Below are 23,514 nucleotides of genomic sequence, written 5' to 3' on the forward strand. Positions count from 1 at the left end.
TGCCGTTGCCCAGGTGAAGGAAAAGGGGCAGGTAAAGTGCCTGTACACCTGCCCCAACCACCCTCGCCCCGGTGTGTGTGTGTGTGAGCGTGCGGGTACTGGTGAGGTCACGTGCACAGGAGAAATTGCCAGCGAGAGCGCCGAAAGGGGGGGGCAAAGTCGAGTATTTGCATTCACCTGTGCGCGTGTCGGTGTGTGGCACATAAAGGAGGAGGAAGGAGGGTAGAAGTCAGCAGGCGTGAGAGTCGAGTAGCCTTACAACAGTCCCACCGTCGCTTGCGCGGCGAGCACGCCGCAGCAACTTCGTCTCCTAGTCGCTGGATACGCACCTTGGTGAATCGTCAAGGGGAGGAGGGGCAGCACCGCAGTCATAGTCGCGGTGCCGACTGCATACCCCCTAAGCGCCCATGCACTTACCGCGCTGGATCGCCGACATCCTCTCGTTCCGTAGGAGGTAAGAGGGTGGTGGGGGTGAGGAGGGGGGGGGCATGAGTGAGTGTGAGAGTGCGACCCAAACCGACACAGAGCGCTATACACCACAGACATAGCCGCATACTCAAGCGACAGGCACAGACGCACAGAGGGCGGGTGATAAGTTAGAGAGACGACAGAGGGAAACGGTGTGCGAGGACAAGCCAAGGCAGTCAGGCGCATGCTAGAGCTTGAGGTTCACACTCGCTTTCGTTTGCGCCTGACTGCCCTCGACAAGGAAGTCATACCACGGCTTCTCAGTGTCCATCTCAACTGGCCTGTACAGCGGCAGCAGCACCTCGCGTCCGATGTGGCAGTTAGCGCAGCTGTACGTAAGCTTCTTCAATCCATCCTCGTGCTTCGACGGCAGCTTGATAATCTCCTTTTCCAAGCCACACGTGTAGTACTGGCAGTCCATGCATTGCAGGCACTTGCTGTTCTGGTGCATGTCGCGCGAGCAGAGCACGACGCTGTGACCCTCAGCGCAGTAGGGGCACTTCCACACACGGTAGTAGGCGCATCCGTTGATCAGCTCCAGGTGCTGACCTCGCGTCATCAGCCTCTGCAGCGTAGCGTCGTCGCGGACGCGGCTCATGAGGTGATGACACTTCGGACACACCGTGTCGAGCAGCTGGCTCACGAGCCACACCGTGCAGGCCGTGAAGAAGAGCACACCGACGACAAGGTAAGGCACCTGCCTCATCCCGTAGCGCATTGTCTTGCCAACGAAGCGAACCTTGTTGCGTGTTGGCAGCGCCAGCAGCCCCTTCTCCCACCGCGTGTGCATTTCCAGCGCCTGCCGTGCGATTGCGTACACGAGCTGCACCGTCGCCTGGCTTGGCTTGCCATCGCGCACAAGCGGCTGAAACACCTCGCACACGGCGGGTGCGAGGAAGTGATTGTCGAAGTACTCCTCAATGGACAAGCCGCTGATGAGCTGCACTGTCGCCTCCCGTTGTGCAATAAGGAGCAGCAGGCCGTTGCCATTGGGCTCTCCGATGGCCCAATTGAAGAAAATCGAGTTCGCGAAGGCTTTGGGGGTGGTGTAGCCCACTGTCGGCACGAGCACCACGTGCATGTCCGTCTTGCACAGCGATTGCATCTTGTCAATTATCTGCTCAATCTCCATCCGGTCCGCAGAGCTGAGAATGCCGACGAGGTCCGTCACGCGTTTCTTCGCATACCGCGGCACGATTTCCCACGGCCTTTCCATCTTGCGGTAGTGGATCTCGTCCATCGTTTGTATCTTGTCGAAAGAAGCGATCACCTCGCGGTTGTTGCGCTGGCGGCCAGCCTTAAGGTCTGCTGCCAGATCACGACTCTGGCCGAGCTTTGACAGCGGCGAGAGAAGATCGACACCGGCGTGTCGCCTCGAGGTGAAAAGCGGTGAGGAAGGCGAAGAAGACGCGGCAACTGCCGTGGTATTGGTTACGCTGTTCAATACGCTACCGAGTCCCGTGTTCCTCCTGCCGCTGGTGCAGTCGCATGGCAGCCTCACTCCAGCCACAGTGTTGCTCCGGCGCCACATCGCTCAGTTTTTCTTCGCTCGATCTGTGAAGATTGCTGGAGGACACACGTTACGAGCATGCGTACCTGCACTTCTGCAACGCTATGTAGAGGAGTGAGTGGACAGTCAGCGCCACGGCAGATGTGATTCACCACCGAGGAACAAGCACACCGGTGAGGGCCACAAGGCACGTTTGCTGCTGCGCCTGGGAGTGATGCGCGAATGTGTGTGTGTGTGTAGGATGATGCCACGACGCCCCTTTGAACTCCTCTCCACTGAATTCGCTTTTTTTTTTTTGTGGGTGATGGTGGGTGATAAGGGGGACATGGGTGAAGCGGCGCCGAGCAGAGGACAGAGGGGAAGAGTATGATGCCCTAAAGGGATGGGGGACAGAAGGAAAGCCGGCACATGGCCTTGTAAGGGCGAGAGGGAGAGGGGGGGGGCATAATGCAGCAGCACCAGCGAGATAAAGGTGACTTCCGCATTCCTCTCCTTTGGAGCGTTCTGAGTCGCCTTCTGAAACAGGAGGGTGGCGAGGGGCGGAGGGACCAAGACAAGGTGCCATTTTGGTGCCTCAGCCTGTACTCAGCGGGTCAGCCCCCAGCGCAAGTGTGCCTCTACACATGCAGCAATTTTGGTTAGAGGGAAGTTCCGTAGTGGCGTCGCCGCCGCCACTGCCATGGGCTGGTTGATTGAGGAGAGGCAGAGGGGAGAGAAAGAGGTGATGGTCCATTTTCTAAGTGTGCGCTCTGTGACGGTCATCTATGGGGCTAGTGCTACATCGACTTACGCATGGCCTCCATCTCGTCCAGCTGAAGGGCCGCCAGCGCCATTTGCTGGTTGAGCTGCACCAAGTGTGTCTCGTACGCCTGCCGCACCGCCAGCCAGCGCCGCTGCAGGGCCTCGTAGCGCTGTATGTTGGCGCGCGCCAGTACTGCCACGTCAATCGTCTCGACAGATGTGCCAACTTCCAGCGCAGGTGCAGCGTTGCACCCCACTTCCTTCCACGCACGTTGCCAGACCTGTTGCTCCGCCTCTGAGGAGACGGTGTGTGAGGGCTGATAGGCGAGGAGACGACGCATCCGCGCACCGAGGCTGTCCGGCATGCTGCGGCCGTCGCCCTCGCACACCATCAAGAGACTCTCTGCGTAGCGCCGCAGTGTCATCAGCTGTTGATGAACGCCTTCGACGGTTGCAGCATAACGGCCCTTGCACTCCACCACGTCCGCAAGGTCGCAGGCGATGCGGCGCAGCAGAGATTCAACGGCACCTTCGTCGTTCTGAGCCTCGTGTGCTGTGACTGCGGTCGTGTCTACCGCCGCAGCTGTCGTGGCGCGTGGAGGCGAGGCGGTGCATTCTGCTGGCGCCGTAGCGGGATGCGGTGACTCGCTGAGGTGCTGCGTCACCCAGCCGAATATGTCGTCATCTTCATCCTCCCTTTGTGTCACCAACACGTCACCCGAGGGCGGGGGAAGCGGGGGTGCGCGGGTGGGTGCCACGGCATAATCGCCCAACGCCTCGCTCCGCGCTTTCCCCTTTGCTGGCATTGCTTGTAGTGCTGCGACCAAGCTGTGGATTTCGTCGGCGAATGCAGTAGGGGAGCACAGGTCGATGTGCTGCTCTTTCCGTAGCCGCTGTAGCTTCAGCGCGATGCGGCGGCGGAGCTGCGCGGTGTGATTGCCACTACAGTTGAGGGTGTCGGAGGCCACTGTGCGGTACTCGGAGAGAAGTGTTGCTACCGACGGCATTTTCATGCCACTGAGCAGTGTATCCTGTTGTTCAGCAGCGAGCGTGGCTGCTACGCGCACTGTCTGCGCATGCAGCCGCCGCAGACATTCTTGGAGTGGCGCCCCCATGTCTATGAGGATGAGGGATGGGGCAGCCGCAGCCGACCTGCCAGTGTCCATCAAGCTTAATCTCGCGCACGCTGAGTGTGCCTCTAAGTGTGTGTGATGTGATGTGAGTTTGATGTTGACGAGGAGCATCATGATGATGAGGGGGGGGGGAATGGGGGAGATGGGGCGAGAAGGCAAGGGAGGGGTGAGATGGAGGCATCGCTGTCAGATAACAGCACTGCAGATGCGGCCCACAGGTGATGCCCACCATCGAGCGAGGCTCGTGCGGTGCGACGTGGCCTTTAGCGTGCGACAACGAGGGCGGACGGTGAGCAGTGCGTGGCGCAAATGCGCACGAGTCCCGTAGTGATGGCAGACCGCAGTCAAAAAGGCCAACAGACGCAAGTGGCTTGGCGCGCCTTGTTCGAGTTTGCTACGCGGTCCCTGCCTGCCAACGCGCCTACGGCCGCAGTGAGGTGAGCCCCTCTCCCTAACGGAAGGAATGACGTGGCAGGGTGTAGAGCACCGTGCTGAGAGCCAGATGGAGGTGTGCACTGGGGGTGCGGTGAGAGCAGTTTCGTGTGAGCCCCCCGCTGCTGCTGCTGCCGCCGCCGCCGCCTTGCGAGTGCACCCGCGTTGGCATTGCTGAAGAGGACGGGGATAGGCAAGAGGTGCCTACAAGGTGGCTGCATTGGGAGGAAGCGCGGGGAGATGTTCCGGCGAGCGCTGAAGTCCCCTGCGACTTCGGGTCGGTGGCAACGGGGTGTGCGAGGCAGGGAGAGCACGGGACTGGTCCAATGTACACTTGTAGGGCTGATATGCTCTTCGTCCTGCAGTTGCGCCGCGCGGCGTCTCAGCGCCGCAGGACTCGCCAGTTGCTCACAGCCGACGTTGTGCAATGGGCGGCAGTGCAGCAGTGGAGCCTTGAGGTTCTTCGTGTGTCGTTGGTGTGCAATCCCACAGCACAATACACACCAACGACAGCGGTAAAGGCGAAGGCGCCCGCGTTCGTGATCCACGGCCCGTGGAGAAGGAGCGCTGACTCTTGCGGTCGTTCGTGCGGTCGTGGGTGGAATTCCGTCCCTTGTCGCGGAAGAAAACGCAACTGGGTCAAACAGAGAGAGGGGGGGGGGCAGTTGCGCCTTCAGGCAGGCAGGCACCCCCCCAAAAAAACTCGCAGGGTTCGTGACGTAGTAACACAGAAGCACGACGTCCCATCACCAGCAAAGCTCGGCGCGCGGGGATTCGAGGCCGCGTGGACTGATGAGCTCGGCGATGTTGTGCTGTAGTCTCCAGCTGGCCGTAGGAAAGAAGGTGTGTGAGCAGATCCGTTCGCACGACTCTGTGCGTCGACGGTGATTCCGCCGATGTGGCCGCATCGCGTCATGTTCGAGCTGCGACGTTAACCCCTTGACAGGTCGGTGCGTCGCATCCACTGCCGGGGTGGAGGCGGAGAAGGAGCCTACGTGCAGTGAAACTGAGATCGGATGGGGCGGTGCGCTCATGGTACCGAAGTAGTGAGGCATGGGGGATTGGGGGTGAGGCGCACTGGAGCTTCACAGACATGAATATACATCTTCACAGAGAGATGCGCGTGCATAAGTCCACAATGCTCTCTTGCGGCAGTCGCCTGAGATGAGCGGGTGAGAAGGAGAGTGAGCGAGAGAGCGCGAGCGGCGTGATGGCCAAGAAGAAGCAGAGGTGCAAAGTCTTACACGTGATTGGGCGTCAAGAGGATTGGTGGCGGTGGTGGTGGCGGTGATGTGCGAAGCAGGAAGACGGAGACACACACGCCCACACCCATAGCTACGTATCTACGCGGTGGTCGCTGAAAGAGGTGCGTGTCATCCATGCAGGTGGTCTCTCTTGCCTGTGTGGCCTCGTTCTTCTACATACTCATGGCATGCCCAGCTGACAAGGAAGGGGGGATGCGCGCGCGCTCTTTTCGTCGTTGTCCGCTTTGGCTGAGATATAAAAAATGGACGGAGGAGAGAAGCGATAAGGCATACACGCAAGAGAAGACGAGTACTAACGCAGCAGCAGCCGCAGCACCAGTGGAACAGCAACAAGCAAGAGAGGGCGAAAAGAAACAACGTCGCGCGGCGTGATCTCGCCGGTGCGCTACTTCCGTGCAGCATCACCATTCTCCCACTCACTCTCCTGTCGTGAGCCACCAACACAGGCGCAGACCTACTTGTAGGGAGAGAGCAGAGCAGAGCGCGTACCTCTTTGGGGGCACTCGTCCACCTTCTGTCTCTCCCTACAAGAGGGACGCGCAATTCAAGTAGGATGGCCAGCGTAAGGGGCGCGAAGAGAGAGAGAAAGAGAGCAATAAAGTGCTCCGCAGTACGAGCTGAGAGCCAAACATACAGATATGGCCCACAGTTTCACACGCCGTGCGGTATGTGTGGCGAGGGGAGGAGGGGGTGTCTATACGAGTGCATCAACACGTCCGCGCACGCTGCTCTTCTCGCATCTTTTTTTTTTTCCTTCTTTCATCAAAAGTTGTACCCGTCATCAGCGTCTTCCTCGTGCGTGGTGGTGACGGTGAGCGACACGGTCGCCCCGAGGAAGCACACCCCGCTGAGGAGCGTGAGGAGGAGCGCCGACCCACAAATGACCGAGGTGTGGTAGAGCACCAGCGCCAGCCCCGGACCCGACATGAGCAGCACGCCGCCAATAAAGAGGCCGATTGTTTTGAAGGCGTCGAGCGGCTCGTCATCATCGCCGCCGAATTCGTCGCTGCCGGCGCCGCGGCCACATAAGACGAAGGGGACAGGGGTAAAGCAGTAGAGCACGAGACTCATCAGCGGCCACGCATTTCGCTTTTTTACCATGGTGCAGCCCAAAATCAAGAAGAGGAAGCCCATCACCAGGCAGAAGGCCGAGATGATGAGTTGGCGAAGGTCAGACATGGCCACCGGCTGGAGGGGGAGGGAGGGAGCTGGATACTCTGCTGCAGAGGTTGATGTTGATCTCCGTTCCTAATAACGAAGGCCAGAACACACACCCACACACATACTAACACTGATGAATTTTGAATGGCGCAGGAGGAGCAGCTGTGCTTGTAGCCGCTGTCTCACCCTAGGTGTAGGTGGGTCGACGTGGACGACACGATCAAGTAAAATACATAACAATGAAAGAGAGGGAGAGAGTTGAAGAGGGACAGTTGGGCTGAGGAGGTAGAAGATCGACATGTGCATGCGTTGGGATGATGGTGGTGGTGGCCGGAAGAGTGGGCTAGTCGGTAGCTCGAGCACGACGCGGCACTGTTCCACCTCGGGCTTTCAAGGCGAAACGATGGGCTCGCCTAGTGCACTCTTTGAAAGTCGATCAGCGTGCACCTGTGCTCACGTTGTGCCACCACATGTGAGCTCGCGTTTGATCGGTTATGGTGGTGGTCGTGAGGAGAGAGGCTGAATAAATGTGCACTTTACTCATTCATTTCCTCTCCTCTTTTCCTTCGGCTGCATGCGCATCCTGCGGCCTCCCGTGCCGCTTACAGAGGGTCGAGAGAAGCGAACCTCACTGGGCACGTACGTCTGTGTCGAAGAATGTTTTCCTTTATTTTTTGGGGGAACACCACTTCTCCATTGCCACCTCGACTCACTCTGGCGTTGCCTGCGCTTCTCCCGCCAACTCGAGCAGGTTGGACGCCACGTAGTCGAGGAATAGCTTCTTGGCACGGCCGCTGCTCAGCTCCTTTGCTGTTTCCACCACACTGAGCCCCATCAGCAGCGGTCGTGTTTCACCGTAGCGACGGATGCGGTGCGCTATAGTGCTCGCGAGCAGGTTTGTCAGCGGGTGGTCGCGGAGGCCGAGCAGGACCGTAAAGTCGAGTGATGGCGTCTCATCGTCGTACATAAAGGCGCTGGGCCCAACAGCTGGCGCGTCGTAGCGGAGGAGGACACCAGGCGCGCAGGTCTGCGCCTCGGTCACGAACAGCAGCAAGTAATCGACGAAGCCCCGAATTGACAGGTGGAGCACCTCACGGATGCCCCCATCAGCGTCATCGTTCTCGACCTCCGCTGCTGTTCCCGTGGAGGATGCTGACCTGGGGTTGGGGAAGCAGAAGGCGATGGTACGCTGGCGAATGGCTGGCTGAAGCTCGACAGTCGAACGCTCTGGTGTGGCGGCGGAGGACGTGGCGACCTGCGGTGGATCACTGACGCTCGAGTTCATCCTAGCGACTGTACACTTAAGCGGAACTGACTCAGCGTATGGTTGAGGCGTGCGGTTTGCCCCGGACAGCAGTCCATCATGCGCACAGAGAGGAGAGGACGAATGACAGGAGGGAGAGGGCAAGGAGTGGTTAACAGCTGCGTGACGAGGATGGGGTGGGGGCGCCACTTCCTCCTTCATACCGTCAATGGGGAGAAGCGGATTGCTCCGCTGGTGTGCCACGCGCGTGTGTGCGTGTATATGTGCCTTCTCTACTGCAAACGGCAAGGGGGTCACTCTTCTCTTCTCAGTATCCAGCCGCGGAGAGCACCACACGGCATGTGCCGGCGCTATGCATGCGCGCCGTCGAGCGGAGCAGCTGAAGAGGAGGAGCCGCGGTGACCAGCACGAATGAGTGTCAGAGGATCAGGCACATACACGCGCCCGCACAGGCATATGCGCTTCGCTACAGCGCAGCTTCTTAATCAGTTTGATGCTTGTCTCTCATCGCGCATATGGGATCTCGAGCTCTCATACTTTCTTCTCCAAAGCTCTCGTGTGTGTACTGCGGCTGGTAAGGCTCCTCTGGGTGCCTACTCAGCCTGTAGGCACGGACCCGCAGAGGAGCCTTGCACAGGTCAGAGGAAGAAGCAGGGGGAGAGAGGCTGGCCCAGACGCAGGCACCTGCACACATAGAGGCTGAAACACAGTTGACGCATTTAATTGTTTTGCTGACGTGCACAGTGATGTACACTGACGCGCACGAAGCCAAGCGCCCGCTCCTCATCCATACATGCTCGCGGAGCAGCGCGCAGTCGTTACGATATGCGGCGAGAAGGTTCACCGTGTTAAGGTCCAAGTGCGAGAGGCCAGAGGGGAAGGGGGGGGGAAGGAAGCGAAGAACAGGGATCTGAGGCAAAATCAACGCAACGCCCACATCTACGCTGACAGTGAGTCATAGAGGCGTGGGTGTGCTGCCAGGAAGGGGGTAGGGGTGGGGAGAAGAGGTATCGCCTGGCAATGAAGCGGCGCTACGGCGACTGGGTACCGCATCCACATCGCCGACACACTGCCTTCTTACCGCCGGGAGAGGGGAATAAACATGTCACAGAGGGCGGCCTCGATCGTCTTCGCCGCTTCACACCGCACGAGCAGTGGAGCGCTGTCGTCGCTGTCCTTCGTGTAGATCAGCACCCACTCCTTGTAGCTCGGCAGAATGTTTGCCACAACGGCGTCGCAGCGGTACGCATGCAGGTTGCTGATCGCCTTGCGCTTCATGGCCTCCTCAGACGTCTCTAGCTTGAAGGTAACGATGAACGGCTGCGTCGCGCCTGGCGCCGCACGGTGAAGCCACTCTTGCTGGACCAGTAGGAGAACCTTTGGCACGCTCAACAGATGCAGCGTTAGTTCATCCCCTCCGCTGATCTTCTCTCTTGACATTTTGGGGAGCGGCACGTAGTAGTCCGACACGGCGGCCGCCGCGAAGAACAAGCATGGGCGTTGCTGCAGCACCTGTGGAACAGCGGTGCCGCACAGCGCGCGCGAGACAACCTCAAGAAGAAATACGTACTCGATGACAGTGTCGAAGGCGATGTAGTGAACGAGGTCCTTCGTGCGGTGGTAGAGCTCCGCGGCGTGCAGCACCTCAGCCTTCTGCGCTGGTGCCGGTGTGAACTCAGCCCCCGTTGTCGATGCTATGGCGTCAAAGAGCTGCGCAGTACTCAACTCGTCAAGTGCGCGTCGAAAGGGCCTAACGGCGGTGCGGTGGTGCAGCAGCACGCAGGCCCACCCGCGCTCCGCCAGCGTCTCAACCAAGTATGCGCCACGGCCTCCACTGCTGAAGTTCGTGATGAAGCGGACGGCGTTCACCTCGAGAGGCACAGTTGTGCCACCGCTTGTGATGTAGGCGATGCCGGGGCAGTCAGGGTGAGAGCGAGTCACGCCTTCAAGGAATGAGATTAAGGTGTCCTGGTGAGCCGACAGCCGCGCCTGGTCCTCGGCCGATATGTTCTCGGCGTAGAAGGCGTTCACCACCTCTTGCATTTTAGTGGTCTCACTGCTGCGAGCAGGATGGGAGTGACTGTGCACTTGCGGAGGCGTGTGTGTGTGTGGGGGGGGGGGAGCGAAGGAGAGAAAGAGGCGTGTGCCGCAGTAGGAGGTGAGTGTGAATGACGATGGGGTCGGGTAAGCGACTTTGCGGCGACATGCTCGCAGAGGGGTTGACTCATGGAGAGTATCACGACATGCCGCAGGCTGGCTGTGGCCCCCACTACACGTATTTCCGCACGATGTGCGTTAGGTACACGGAGGACAAGGCGTGGCGAGTCGAGGAGAGGAGGGTAGGCAACGTACAGTTTCCCTCTGACTTTCACATGCTCATGATGGGGCTTCTGGTTTGACCGCAGGAGCGATGAGTATGCGCAGGCACGAGGAAGCGGGAGGGGGTGGGGGTGGGGGAGGGAAAGTGAGAAGGAGACCGCCGTTGTCACGCGCACTTCACCACGCCCTCCTCTCACATCTCTGCTTACCTTCACGCATCGTCACTAATTTCACCCTGCAACTCTTCGCACAACTCCTCGATAGCGGCGCGAAGCGACTCCTGGCGGTGCACGATGGCCGTCACGGCGCTTGACCAGGCCGCGCATCGGCGTGCCACTACAAAAGGCGCATAATGGGCGATGATGGGTGCCTCGTCTGTGCTCACATGTTTGTCGGGTAGCGCGATCAGCTCGGCCTCCACGCACGGTTGGTTTCCTCCTTCGCCATCATCGTCGTTGCTGTCATTTGCCGAGTGATCGGGGGAGCCGCCGAGGTCGTCCACGGCGCCGTGGCATGCTACAAAGTACAGACACGTGTGGTAGCGCGGTGGAATAAGGCGTAGCAGGGAGCAGCGCTCCACATCGTGCACGCGTAGTGATGGCGCAGGGGCGGCTGCGGCGGAGGGGGCTGTAGTGCTGTGTGCAATGTGCGTTGGGTGACTCTGCACCAACTCGCACTGCTCCTCGTCGCTGCTGTCTGGCTTAAAGAGGGACTTGATGTCCGTCGCCTCGTCTGTGCGCCTCGATATGTCTTCCTCCGCTGCTGCCAACGGCTTTCGCTCCGACTCGACGCATACGTTTGGCGTGCAATGCTGGACCAGCTGGTTCGCTAAGCTCAGCGTCACAGTATAGTGCTCACGCTCCAGGTCTTGCAAGCGATCAATCCATCTAGCCAGCGCTGTCGCTTTGGCTGTGGTGGACGACAATGGTGCCGAGCTCGTCCACCGCCTGTGGTCTGCTGCCCCCGCTGGTGCATTAGTAGTCAAGTGGGGGGATGGGTGGCCATTCGGCTGTTGCACCGTCTCAGCTACGGACACCGTCAGCACCTCCTGCAACGACCGCAGCTGCGTGCTAATACGCTGAAACTCTGGTAGGACAATGCCCTGGATATGGCGCTGCAGCTCCGTGGCGGTGATGTCGCCAATGATAGCGCGGTAGAAGAGTGATGTCCATTGCTGGTACGCGGTGCTGCGATCCCGCTGCAGCTTGAGGGCTGCAACGGCATGTGCCCTGCTGTTCGGCGTCGCCGTCATGATGGACCTCAGATGTTCAAGCAAAACGAGTACTAAAGTGATAGGCAGAGTGGATAGTACCTCTGCGGCTGCCACACACTTAGCCCAGTCTACGTGTTGGTGGACGCAAGCGTATTCCTTATCCTCTCTCATGAGAGGGCTCAGCGAAGGAGGGAGGGAGGGAGGGACAGAGTGAGTGAGAGGCGTGCACTGATGACCCCAGTAGCCATACACACATTTGCGCATACAGCGGGTACCCGCATTGTGCGTGAAGAGTGCACCAGACCCCATCAGCGGTCACGGCAACGGTGGGAGTGCAAAGGGTTCGGCTTGCACCGGATCAAGCCAGGAGCGGCTGATGGGAACGTTGTGGTGCAGGCTTCGCTCGCCTGCCTATCAGACGACTCGGACTTCGTACTTCTAACTGGAGAGTCCTCGCGTAAAGGGCCCACAGCAGAGCAAACAACGAGCCCAGAGGGCGAGGAAAGGGGGAGAGGGCTGGTCGAAAGGTATGCACGCAGGGCACCTAAGCCACAAACACGAGTGATGTACATACATGGCATACAGCAAGGACGTCACACACACGCACACTCACACACACACACAGGCACAGGCACACCCGCAGTCACTGTAGTACATCAACAGGCCAAGAAGGGGACGGGGACGGGGAGGGAAGAGAGATTTAAGTAGCACTGCTACTACTGGAGTCTTGGCCTTTCTTTTACCCTCCTTAAGCAATCAAGCCACCTCACAGCGTGCCGCCGCTCATCCACGCCAGCTGCGCGCGAATATCAGTGTAAACGAGGTGCAGGTACCCCTCTCCACCGTAAGCATGGGTGAGGTAGTAGTCGCCGCGGGCGAAGCCCATGGCGATGCGGACGGTATCGATGAGCTCCTGATCTCCTGCTTCCATTGCCGCAGCAAAGCTTTCCTCAAAGCACTGCAGCGCCTGGTCCTCCTGGTCACGGATGCGGTACGCCTCGCCCAGCTGCATGGTGGCGATGCAGAGCTGCCGTGGAGCCCCAAGTTCCTTCGCCAATTGCAGCGCCTCTTGCAGAGTGGTGGATGCCTCTAGCTTGAGCCCTAGCCGCTCTTCCAGGTCGGCCACGCGCAGCGTCGCGTGACACTCTTGCGGCTTTAGGTCATTCTGCTGCGCCACAGTGCGGTAGCTGCGCTGGTACTTGAGTGCCAGCGGCAGGTCCCCACGCGCCTCACTCACGTCGCCGAGGGCCGAGTAGGCGGCACCCTCGTCAAGGCCGTTCTTAATGCGCTCCGCAGCTTCGGCAGCCTTGGTGTAGTGCCGCGCCGCAGCGGCAGGATTGCTGAACTTTACGGCGTCGCCGAGGGCTTGATGAACTCGCACGAGGCAACGACTTGCCGCCTGGAGTGTTGCTTCGTCACGGAGGGCGACGGCAAGGCGGTACATGGCTTCGTAGAGCACCGCTGCCTCCCCCAAATGCCCCTGCCGCTCCTGAAATGTGGCGTACGCTTCGCGGGCGCGCTGCTCGAGGGTATGATCGAGTGACTCCCTCATTTGATGCAGCGCCGTCTCGTAGTGCCACGCAGCCTCGGCGTAGTCCCCTTCGCCCTCAAAGTAGTTGGCCAGTTGCTGGCAATGGGAAAGCACATGCTCAAACTCGCTCTGCCGGCGAAGGACTTCCACAGCGGACAGCTGCTGCTGCACCCACGCGAGGCGGTCGTCTGGCACGCTGAAGAACTTTCGCGACAGCGTGTCGACGCAGACGGGGTCGCGGTGGGCTAAGTCAAAGAGATGCACATACGCCTGCACGCACCCCTCCGCCAGGGCCTCGCAGCAAAGACGGAAAGGCACCGAGTCCCGCTCGGAGCCGACAACGACGATGAAGGCTTTGGCGTCATCCGCGACCTTCGTCTTGGCAGGGTTGCGTTTTTCTGTGCGGGCGGCCGCATCGGCGGTGCCCTCCTGCGAGGCACGGAGCCCCGTGGTAAATTCCTCCCGCCTCGTCCTGCCGGTCTGAGCGAGACACAGACTAGACCGCCCGTGCACGCCGTCGGTGGGGGTGCCGTGACGTCCCACCGCACCAGACAGCGCGGCCTTGGGAGAGGAGTTGGTGGACTGCAGGCGTTTCGACTTTGCCCAACGACCGCTGCTGCTTGGCTTTTCGAGGCCACTCGCCGCCGCAGGCTTCCGCGGCACGAGGGAGAAGGCAGACTCCATCCAGAGTGGAGGCACGGAGAGGGGGGCGGGGAATATTTCCCTCCGCAGTCCTCCCAGAACGAGATGGTACGCTTTTCCCAAGTGGGTGCGCGCGCGTGAGTGTGTGTTGTGTGGGGGGGTTGAGGGGGAGGGGGTAAGATGAGAAGAAGGGAGGGTGGTAGTCGTGGTGGTGCAAGGAGGGTGAGAGGGAGATGGCAGTACGTGAGTCACTGCTTAGCACAGTCAAAGTCCTGAGAGAGGTGAAGAGGAGACAGGGGTGGACGAAGCCGAAGTTCGCGTACATCGCCTTGGCTTGGATGGAGCACTAGACGGCACGAAAGGTGACCATTGAGCGTAGAGTGGCGAAGGCCTGCCCGCTGCTCCACACCTAACAAACACATACGCACATTGCTAAGTTCGTCGCCTTGTTTCTCTCGTGCATGGCCCGGCTTCATGCGGCTCTCCCTCTGCCCAGCGACCAGGTCGGCTGGCGCATACGTACACAACAACGCACGCGAGGCAACCGCGCCCTTATCCGTGGCTTGTCGGCACGTACGCAAGTGTGTGATGTGACGGTACTTGCCGCAGCAGCAGTGGCAGCAGCTGCACTCGCCAACGGGGCCCCGGTGTGCGTGGAGAGAAACTGCAGTCGCAGGCGCTGTAGAGCACTGCCTGCCTCTACTCGGCGGAGAGGTGACCCGATGCACGGCGAGCAGACGTTGTGCGCAGGCGCTTGCGCAGCTGCTCCAGCTGAACCTGCCCGTCGGCCGTCACTGTATTCGGTAGACCCAGTTCCCGCCCGGCACGCACTAAGAAGCCTTCATCGCCATAGCCGACAAGGACGCCCGCCCTGCCATGCCAGCGAACTGCCGAGGGGTCCGTGGGCAACTCAGGGAGCCGGCCGGCGCGACTCCACCGCTTCGAAGTCAGGACGTAGGCGTGCGCCTTCAAGTAGATGCATTCGTATGGCTGCTCCTCAACGCGCCGCTTCACCTCACGGAGAACAGGCGGCAGCAGCGCGTCCACCGCACCATCACCGCCGCTGCTCCTCTGCACGGTGGAGACGCCGGCTGTGGGTCCCAGATCGGCGCCGCTCCAGGCTTTCGCTGTTGTTGCTGCGACGGCGGAGGTGGACGGCGCCGCGGAGGAGGGTGGCAGATTGTACTCCACGAAGCAGTGCCCCCTGCTTGCGCCATTTGTGGGGTTCGTGTAGAGCCGCGTGGTCACAGGCTCCGCAGCCGGGTAGATATCCGTGAGGTAACGGTGCACCGCCAGCTCGCTCGTGTACCACGGGAAACCCGATATAATGAGCACGTTAGGCGTCAGGCCTGCCGCACTGCCATGCGTAGGCTCGAGCAGGCGAGCCGCCATGGCGACGCACAAAGCGTTTCGAGTGCCTGCGTGTGAATATGCTGACGAAAGGGCGACTGTCGCTGAGTGGGATGCAGAATTGTGATTACCGACGCAGATGCTCTAGGGATGAAGACAGAGCGAGGAGAAGATGTGTGTGTGTGTGTGTGTGTGAGGAGCGAGGCAAGGAGGGAGGTGGTCAACAGGGAGAGAGGTCACAGCGAGGAGAAGAGGGTGGTGGTGGCCATCGTGATGGGGAAGAAGGTAGCCGGTATATCGGGCACCAGGCAAGAAGGGGTGAGGTGGGAAGACGCGTGTGAAACAGGAGGCGTGCCGTCTGTGGAGGTACGAGAGCCGCTTTGAAGATGTTCGGCACAGCACACATACACACGATCTACCGAGATCGGCTGCGGTTGACACGCGCACTGTTTGTCTCTTTTCAGCTGGGGCGGAGAGGGTCACTTCTGAGGCCGTCGCTGAGGTCCGCACGTACGGGCATCGTTTCCATCGGCGCCACTCCCTCCTCTCCTCATCTTATTCCAAGCGTGGCTCACGTGCTTCGTTGTTATAGCAGCCGGATGGGTCGTAAAAGAGAATGGTGCAATACGCTTTGGGGGAAGGGGAGGGCGAAGGTGTGGTGGTGAGCACCTGCTTGAGGACATTCAAAGGCGAGCGCGCCAGCACTCCCCACACCCACACCCACACCCACACCCACACCCACCCACAAACGCACCTGGCGTCTCTCGCGCCTATGACCACGACCGCAGCGGTAACGTCTGTTCTGCCGCCTTTAGCCCCTCCAAAATGCGGTGCACCTTCGCATCCCCCTCAGCACCACCGTTATTGGAGCCGTGGTCCCTGTGCTCCTCCATGGCTTGCACGATGGTCGCCACATCGGTACGCGTAAAGCCATCTTGCGTGTGCTGCACCGCAAAGGACTGCAGCTCCACCTCGTACGAGGCACCGCCAACCTCCAGCGCAGCATCTCTGCCAGAAGACAAGAGGTGGGTCACCATTCGCGCAGTTCCACGTTCTTCGATGACTTCCATCGATATGAGTGGACGGAGCAGCTGAAGGCCCTGCCCCACAAGGTCCATGAGGGCTCTCGCCGATGATCTCTGACCAGCACTTCCGGACATGCGCTCCTGGACCTCACTGAGCACAGTCGCAAGCAGCGAGGTGCGTTGCGAATTCCATGCTCTCCACAGCGACGCCGGAAGTTCGCCGGCAGTGACGGTGCGCCGCGGTCTCGTGTGGTACCGCGGTTCACCATGCAGGTGATAGCGTAGATGGCCCACCACGGTGCGCAGCATGGACTCCATTGCGGGCACGTGGGCCTCCGGCAGCGGCTTCCCCCTTTCCTGGACGCACACCTCCGCCAGCATAACCCGCATGGCCATATCAGCGGAGATTGCACAGGAAGTGGCAGTAGTGTCAAGCACTGGGGTTGCCAAAGCCGAGGCCTCCTTGGCTGTCCACCTCCCGCGTTGCCCCATCGCCACAGCGCGATTTCCATCATTGTTGGTGGCAGAAGAAGCAGAGGAAGTGACCCCAAAAAGTTTCAACATAACGTCGTTGTGATAGCCACGCAAGACAGTCCTGCAGTCCATGTGCGGCGCCGCAGCGATCACCAGCGGCAGGAATGAGAAGAAGAAGGACTCCAGCGACTCTGTATCGACGCGCTGGTACAGCCGCAGCAAGTCGCTCGCCACAGCAGCCGAGAAGGAGGCACGCGCAACGTCCGGAACGGAGCGCTGATGCAGGGCGACCACTCGACGGTACCACCCAGGAAGCGAGAGTCCTCCAATCGTGCTCGGCAGAACACACTGAGTAGTGCTGCTGCCGATTGCACTTCGGTCCGTACTACCGACGTACTGCGCCCACTCAGCCGCGGAGAAGGGAAAGGCGAGGGTCGAGCAACCCGGTACGTCACACTGCAGGTTGAGGGCGGCAGCGAACATGACGCACGTGATGGCGTGAAGGTCTCGCTCTTCTAGGGCAGTCGGGTCTGCTGCCGAGCCGCCATTCACGAGGAGCGACAGCGAGCTTGCCACAAGCGCCTCGCGGCATCGTTGGCCCACCTTCTCAGCGCCGAGAATGCGTTGGATGAATGTTTCAGCGTGGCGCACAGGAGGGGCCGCGTCTCCCCTCCCCGCGAGCGCCGCAGCAACCCCGCCTTCGCCGTAAATACTGCGCGGATGAGTCTTCGATACAAACTGAGGAGTGCACACTCCCATCACCAAATCGCGGTACTCCGTCGGGCTCTGCAAGCTGAGCGTACTCGACAGCGGGAAGTGCCGGAGTAGCTCCTCTACGCAGTCCCAGTGGGAGCACTGCGTGGCGCACCCCCAGAGCAGCCCTACGTCGGCAGATGAGAGGTCGTCCGTGGAGAGTCGCGTGATATCTCGCACCACACTCACCTCAACGTCGCGCTTCAACGCCTTCAGCTCAGCTGTGGTGAAGGGAAAATTCTGCACACCGGCGAGTGTGCGCCGCACCGCTTTCAAGGGCACAAAAAGATTGTCGCTGGTTAGCACGGCCTCTGCATGCTGTGCCTGCTTCAGACCAGCCAGAAGGGCCTCCAGCAGCTCCGCGTGTGGCACCTGCTCGTAGAGAGAGTACGTGATGAGCGCGTCGGTCACTGCGACTGGTAAGGTTCGCTGGGGCTCACACAGCATCTGATGCATGGTGCGATGAAGGATGCGGGAGAGCGGCTGCACGATACGAAACGGTTGAAGGTTCATCGTGCTCGTCTTTCACTGTGTAGTTCTCTCATGTAGGAGCAGAGAAGACGTATGCGTATACAGACACGCAGGCAGCACTCTGAGGACACAACGTAAGCGATGGCTCCCGTACTGTCATCGATGAGTCATCGGCCGCAGCGGGCGCAGGTAAGCGTGCGTGCGTGTGTGTGTGTGTGTGTGTGTGTGTGGCGGCATTGCGTGTGCAGAGGCAGAGAGAGGGTTGTGGTCGTTTTGGTGGTGTCACAGCGAGATGGTGAGGGGAGAGGGGGTTAGAAGGTCAGAACGAGCAGGGCAAAGAGGTGGTGCTGACGTGGATCGCCGATATGCAGCCCACACGGTGGACGGACACATCCGCACACGAGGAGTTGGAGGAGAGAAAGACAGGTGGAGAGCTACGCCACGTTCGTGAGGTACATCACAAAGGCTCCGCTACACTGCTGCCTTCTGTGTGCCCCCTTCCTCCGCAACCTCCACTGAGACCAGGTGTCCCCATGCACCCGAGGGCGTGCTCCTATAGGCACGTGCGACTGTGCGCGGGAGGGCCAGGGTGATGGTACATGGCGATGGGTTGCAGAGGCCCACATGTAAGAGCTTGGCTTCTTCCATTCTTTTCCAAAGGTTGCCCCTTGTTCGCCTGAATGACCGAGTCACAGCTTCGATGATCTGCTCAGGCTGACTCACCGCCCTAAGGCGCACCAAACTATAGCCACCCACAGACGCAGGGACATGGATAGGGAGAGGGGAGGGGTGGCGACGATGTTTCTCCTGCGGGAATTCTAGAGGCTAAAGCCTGCCCTCTCGACTGCGCGCGTCCGTATCTCTGTCTATGTTTCTCAGAGACCGGATTGACGCGTTGCTGTCGCGCGGCACTCCTCTCCCAGAAGATCTCGAAGAGGTGGCAGTACTGCGTGTTCGCTTGTGAGGCCTCAGTAGGTTGCTACCACCGCCACCACGACGGCCATCACCGCCGCGGTTGCGGTTCACCGGCATCGCTGTGAGTGTCGCACTGCCGCGCAGCGACGACGGCCGCGTACTCTGTTGCTGTTGCTGTGACGAGGATACGGGCGTCGTCCCTCGAGACCCCTGCAAGAGGTGAACACTCGCAGGGCCGCAGTCTAGCACCTCTTCCTTACCAAGCGAGCCTGTCAGGGAGCAGAAAGACGCCGCTGCTGGTGACTCGTACACGAGAGGGGACGTCAGGGGTGGCATTGGTACGAGGCCAGCCAGCTGTGGACTGCTGCTACTACCGCCACACGCCGCGACCGAGGTAGCGTGGGCGTTGACGGCGCTCGACGACAGTGGGTCCAAGGACTGAAGGGTGAAGGCAGTACTGCAGCGCAGCACATTGCGCACAATAACGTCTAACGCTGCCTCGGCATCGGCGGGGGTGCTCGGGTGGGGAAAGACGTGGGTGGCATGTCGTACGACTTCTGCACACGCGTCACGTACCGCCAACTGGAACGGCGCCGCGTCCGCCAAGAACGGCATTTTGGCCTTCAGCCGGAGTCGATCGCCAAAGTGTTCACGTGCCTCCTGCACGTCGCCGAGCGCTACGTCCTCCACTCGTTGCAGTCGTCTCAGGCTTGAGTCTAGTTCACTGCGTAGACGCTGACAGATTTCTTCGACACCGCGTCGCCGCTTGAGCTCCACCTGCTCCGCGTGCTCCTTGTAGTCGGCTAAGGACTGCAGGCACTCACTAAGCATTGCCTCCACCGCCTCGTTCAGCCGGTGCACAATGCGGAGGCACTGCTTGTCGTACTGCGCTATCACGGTGGACCACGCCGGCGGCGCCATGGAGGTGCTCGTGGTTCGCGATACGGGCAGTGGCGCTGGCGCGGCCACCACGTTGGTGGTCATCGTCGAGACGCGGTATTCCTCGCTACCATCCTGTGTCAGCACTTCAGTGATAGCGGTGGCGGGCGGTAGTGTCATCGGCGGAGCGCCGCTCCCTCGAAGAGCACTAGTGGCGTTATTGTTGCCTGCGAAACAGCGGCGAGGGCCGCTGTTGGTTGCGATGCCGCCGCCGCCGCCGCCGCCCCGAGGACGGCCGGCGCGGCGTGTCGGACTCACCGATGCCGACAGTGCACCCGACGTGGCGCTACCGCGCTGGAGAGGTAACGCGGTGCTACAGCGTGCAGAGTAGGGAGCGGTTGCAACCATGGTCCGACCGGGTTGAGAGACCGCAGCAGCTGCTACGGCTGTCCGCGAGGGGGATCCACTTGGGACGAGGCCTGCGACGCCACGACTACCTGTTGGCTGTGACAGCGACTGCGTTCCACCACTGAGGAGGGCCTGCGAGGGAGGCGGCGTGCAGCTGCGCCGATCTGGCGTCGTCGCCTCAACGACGTTTAGTGCGCACCGGGAGGCGCTCTCGTCTGCCTTCTGATATTGCACCGACTCCTCATTCACTACTGCTGTTCCAGCAGCGGCGTCGCTCTGCGGACAACAGGCGTGGGGGAGAGGAGGCGGCAGCGACGGCAGAGTGGTGGGAACGGGCTCCTCCAGCGCGTTGAGCAGTTCGGTGCGCCACGCGTGGAGACGCGCGTAGTTGTCCGCGAAGGAGGACTTTACTACGTCCTTGGCCTCCGCGACCCCGCCGCGCACCATTCGTTGGAGTATGGTTGCTTGATACTCGAAGCGCTTCAGAGCTTCATGGTACACCTCCTTGAAGTTCTGCAGCTCCGCCTCCTTGTCCACCAACAGCCCTTGTAGCACTTTTACCTGAGATTCCCATATATGCTGTCGCGCGTCACTGCTCTGGCGGTCCTGCATGAGCTGCTCCACCGCCTCCTTGAGCTTGTCGTACGACTCCGCCACCTCCTGCGTCTGCTCATGCTCCTCCTTCGATACGTAGTACCCACCCCGCTCGCTCACCCGTTCCTGCAGACGGTTGCGCAGCTTCTGGTTCTCGACCTCCATCGAGCGCAGCCGGACAAGCAACTTCTCCTTCTCCGTGTTGGCGGCATTGCGGATGCTGCGAGCCTTAACGGCGTAGAGTAGGGTCGACTTGGTCTCCTCGATGTCACGGCCAACGGACGAGATGCAGGCGATCATGAGCGTCCGAGCGGTGCCGCCGATGGAGTCTTGTAGCAGCTCTGTCAGCTTCGAGTCGCGGTACGGCACGTGGTTGGGTCGCGTCGCCTCGTTCGTGTTGGACAGCGCGAGGAAGACGCTCTTCAAGGCTAGTAGCGACTTGTTGATCTTGCCGGCTTCGCCAGCCGCCACTCCAGAGGCCTGCGACTTCTTCAAGCTCTCTGACCCGGCCAGGTCAATCATGAATAGATGCGCTACATCGGTCTGCTCCGTGAAGGCGTTGTACTCCTCCATGTCGAAGATGAAGACGACGTGCGAGCGGCTGCTGCGTTCATTCATCAGCGTTGCCGCCGTGTGGCGCCATGACAGACCACGCTGGATAGTTTCGATGGTGTCGTTGACTCGGCACAGCGTCGCCTTGTGGGTGAAGCGTGGGAAGCCGGAGATGAGTGTCACCTCTTCCTCCCCATTGGGGCTGAGCATGTCAGTGAGACGCTCGTTGTAGATCTCGATCATGGAAAGCGTCAGCGCGCACTGTGCTCCATCCACCGTCTTCTGCTGGACATGCTCCAGCATGTTCGCCACTACCATGTGCACCAGGCCATGCTCGCCGCCCTCTCTGCCAAGCATGGTGTACGTCTTGCCGGTGCCGGTCTGACCGTAGACCATAATCGTGCCGTTCATGCCCTCCTTCACACATTGCAGGATCGGTCGGCATGCCTGGAAGACATCCTCCTGCGTCGACGCGGGCGAGAAGGTGAAGTCCGGGTCGTACGTCTTGGAGTCAAGCAAGATGCGGCGGTTCTGAATATCGAGGCCGCCGGCCGGACGCTCCTGCCCAAAGAGTGGGCGGCAGCGGACCGCCACCTTGATGCTAGACGACGACATGACCCCACAAGCGTCTCCCTCGCTACTGCAAGGAGCGCAACCGCTTAAAGAGAGGCGGGAGAGGGAAGTGGCGCACACACGCACACACTTGGGCACGAGCAAAAGCCACGCTGTCGAATGAAAACTGCTGTGAGGCTGGGTAGCACATACAGAGATGGAGAAACAAGAGCACCAGTCCTTACTGATGAGCGGGGTTAGTCTCTACGCGTGTGTGAGTTCTGCGTAGTGGTAGGAGGGGTTGGTGGTGGGTTGGTGATGACATGAAAGGGAGAAGTCTCTAAGGTGTGCGGCTTCCGTCTGTATCTGTCTGTGTAGGCTCGAGGAAGAGGGGCTGAAGGTTTGATCTACGGTGTGTGTCTAAAGTGAAAATGTGGCGTGTGGTAGTGCCCCCACACATACGTAGCGTCCGGTGCTGGGGGATCTCTCGCCGGCGCTCAGTGCACGTTGTGTGGGTGGACGCGATGATGCGTGAGGGGACTGGAAAGGGAAGGGGAGAGTGTGTTTGGTGCCTCTTGAACACCACAGAGCCATACGGAGCCCACAAAGAGAGAGAGAGAGACGCGCAGACACGTGCAGCTCAAATGATGCGTGAGTGTGCGTGAGCTTCAGACGCAGCCCCCAGTCACCACCTCAACGGTAGAACCAAGAGAGCGGTGAGGTGTGGCGCACTACCACGCACACGTATCACCTGAGCACTCGCTTTATCCAGCAGCCTGGAATTCTCATTTGGAGGGGCCGCACGACAGGGCAGTCATAGCCACAACGTTGTCTCATATCAAACACATAGCAATCACAAAGCGAGGGACAGTGAGGAGTCATCACTTCAGAGTCTTCAGCATAGTGAGGTTGGGAGAAGGGGGGAGGGAGGTGAGCTCTGCGCGCCAAACTGGGAGAGCCTCTCCTTCCCTACCCTAGCTCTCCCTTACTACCGTAAAGCAGCTATACAGCACCACGACACACACACACGTACGTACGACAACAGAAGGCTAGTGAGCGCGAAAAAGCACGGAGAGAGAGAAGCCAACAGCACAAGAAGATAGGGCCAGCCTCCTCCCTCTTCTTCACCTGCCCACCCAGCCCTCCGCTCTTCGTTTCTTTCCTCCTCTCCACTAGCGGCTCACCACGAAGTTGCTCATCTTGCGATCCAGAGGCGGCGTAGCCGTCACCCCCGTGCCATCGCTCTGAGGTGCAAGCTGTGTGCAATCCTCCACGTCCACGGCGGTCACCTGCGCCTCTGGTGACCCTCTGTGGCACCACGCCTCTAGCGCGCCGACCTGGGTCTTCGTTCCCTCCGCCAGGATCTCGACCCGGCCGTCTGGCAAGTTGCGCACAAAGCCTGTCACGCCTAGCTCCGCTGCTTTCAGCGCTGTGTACTTGCGGTAGAAGACACCCTGCACACGGCCGCTCACGAAAATGCGATATGTGTGGATGTAGCGTGATGCCTCCATGGTGTCGGTTACGGCGGACGCAATGTTGTCTCCTGTGTGCAGGTATGCGTGTGCGTGCTTTTCTAGTGGGGATCGAACGCTGTGACGAGAGAGAGAGAGAGAGAGAGAGGAGGGAAGTAGAACTAACTGGCGCAAAACTTGAACTGGGGAGGGCAAGGTGAAGGGTTGAGGGGCGCCTCTTCCCCATGTCTTGCACCGCTGCTGCATCCCTGCATCTCTCACTGACACGCCCCCCCCCCCCCACACACACACACACGTGTACATCATTGCCTTGGAGTTATGCGGGTGGAATGCACAAAATAGTGAAAGAGGCGGCAGAAGAACAACACGAGAAAAGACGCACTGAGGCCA

General features: G+C 60.2%; 11 protein-coding genes across 11 annotated transcripts; all 11 read right to left on the bottom strand.

Moving 5' to 3' along the window:
• Positions 1-655: 655 nt before the first annotated feature.
• Positions 656-1,708, bottom strand: LBRM_25_1420 (conserved hypothetical protein; the record flags this gene model as incomplete). Its single annotated transcript, XM_001565596.1, has 1 exon — positions 656-1,708. The coding sequence occupies one exon, from the start codon at positions 1,706-1,708 to the stop codon at positions 656-658; it is 1,053 nt and encodes a 350-aa protein (XP_001565646.1).
• A 1,046-nt stretch (positions 1,709-2,754) lies between these two features.
• LBRM_25_1430 (hypothetical protein, unknown function) lies at positions 2,755-3,885 on the bottom strand (the record flags this gene model as incomplete). The annotated part of the gene is made up of 1 exon (XM_001565597.2): positions 2,755-3,885. The coding sequence occupies one exon, from the start codon at positions 3,883-3,885 to the stop codon at positions 2,755-2,757; it is 1,131 nt and encodes a 376-aa protein (XP_001565647.2).
• Positions 3,886-6,311: 2,426 nt separating this feature from the next.
• LBRM_25_1440 (hypothetical protein, unknown function) lies at positions 6,312-6,728 on the bottom strand (the record flags this gene model as incomplete). The annotated part of the gene is made up of 1 exon (XM_001565598.1): positions 6,312-6,728. The coding sequence occupies one exon, from the start codon at positions 6,726-6,728 to the stop codon at positions 6,312-6,314; it is 417 nt and encodes a 138-aa protein (XP_001565648.1).
• Positions 6,729-7,419: 691 nt separating this feature from the next.
• Positions 7,420-8,175, bottom strand: LBRM_25_1450 (conserved hypothetical protein; the record flags this gene model as incomplete). Its single annotated transcript, XM_001565599.1, has 1 exon — positions 7,420-8,175. The coding sequence occupies one exon, from the start codon at positions 8,173-8,175 to the stop codon at positions 7,420-7,422; it is 756 nt and encodes a 251-aa protein (XP_001565649.1).
• An 876-nt stretch (positions 8,176-9,051) lies between these two features.
• LBRM_25_1460 (conserved hypothetical protein) lies at positions 9,052-10,017 on the bottom strand (the record flags this gene model as incomplete). Its single annotated transcript, XM_001565600.2, has 1 exon — positions 9,052-10,017. One exon carries the CDS (start codon positions 10,015-10,017, stop codon positions 9,052-9,054), a length of 966 nt encoding a protein of 321 aa, XP_001565650.2.
• A 487-nt stretch (positions 10,018-10,504) lies between these two features.
• LBRM_25_1470 (conserved hypothetical protein) lies at positions 10,505-11,815 on the bottom strand (the record flags this gene model as incomplete). The annotated part of the gene is made up of 1 exon (XM_001565601.2): positions 10,505-11,815. One exon carries the CDS (start codon positions 11,813-11,815, stop codon positions 10,505-10,507), a length of 1,311 nt encoding a protein of 436 aa, XP_001565651.2.
• A 457-nt stretch (positions 11,816-12,272) lies between these two features.
• On the bottom strand, positions 12,273-13,721 carry LBRM_25_1480 (conserved hypothetical protein; the record flags this gene model as incomplete). The annotated part of the gene is made up of 1 exon (XM_001565602.1): positions 12,273-13,721. One exon carries the CDS (start codon positions 13,719-13,721, stop codon positions 12,273-12,275), a length of 1,449 nt encoding a protein of 482 aa, XP_001565652.1.
• A 657-nt stretch (positions 13,722-14,378) lies between these two features.
• Positions 14,379-15,071, bottom strand: LBRM_25_1490 (conserved hypothetical protein; the record flags this gene model as incomplete). The annotated part of the gene is made up of 1 exon (XM_001565603.2): positions 14,379-15,071. One exon carries the CDS (start codon positions 15,069-15,071, stop codon positions 14,379-14,381), a length of 693 nt encoding a protein of 230 aa, XP_001565653.2.
• A 728-nt stretch (positions 15,072-15,799) lies between these two features.
• Positions 15,800-17,794, bottom strand: LBRM_25_1500 (conserved hypothetical protein; the record flags this gene model as incomplete). The annotated part of the gene is made up of 1 exon (XM_001565604.1): positions 15,800-17,794. One exon carries the CDS (start codon positions 17,792-17,794, stop codon positions 15,800-15,802), a length of 1,995 nt encoding a protein of 664 aa, XP_001565654.1.
• A 783-nt stretch (positions 17,795-18,577) lies between these two features.
• On the bottom strand, positions 18,578-21,715 carry LBRM_25_1510 (putative kinesin; the record flags this gene model as incomplete). The annotated part of the gene is made up of 1 exon (XM_001565605.1): positions 18,578-21,715. One exon carries the CDS (start codon positions 21,713-21,715, stop codon positions 18,578-18,580), a length of 3,138 nt encoding a protein of 1,045 aa, XP_001565655.1.
• A 1,109-nt stretch (positions 21,716-22,824) lies between these two features.
• On the bottom strand, positions 22,825-23,430 carry LBRM_25_1520 (putative acylphosphatase; the record flags this gene model as incomplete). The annotated part of the gene is made up of 1 exon (XM_001565606.1): positions 22,825-23,430. The coding sequence occupies one exon, from the start codon at positions 23,428-23,430 to the stop codon at positions 22,825-22,827; it is 606 nt and encodes a 201-aa protein (XP_001565656.1).
• Between the last annotated feature and the right edge of the window lie 84 nt (positions 23,431-23,514).

The sequence above is a fragment of the Leishmania braziliensis genome, chromosome 25 (assembly GCF_000002845.2).
Source record: "Leishmania braziliensis MHOM/BR/75/M2904 complete genome, chromosome 25".
Lineage (NCBI taxonomy): Eukaryota > Euglenozoa > Kinetoplastea > Trypanosomatida > Trypanosomatidae > Leishmania > Leishmania braziliensis.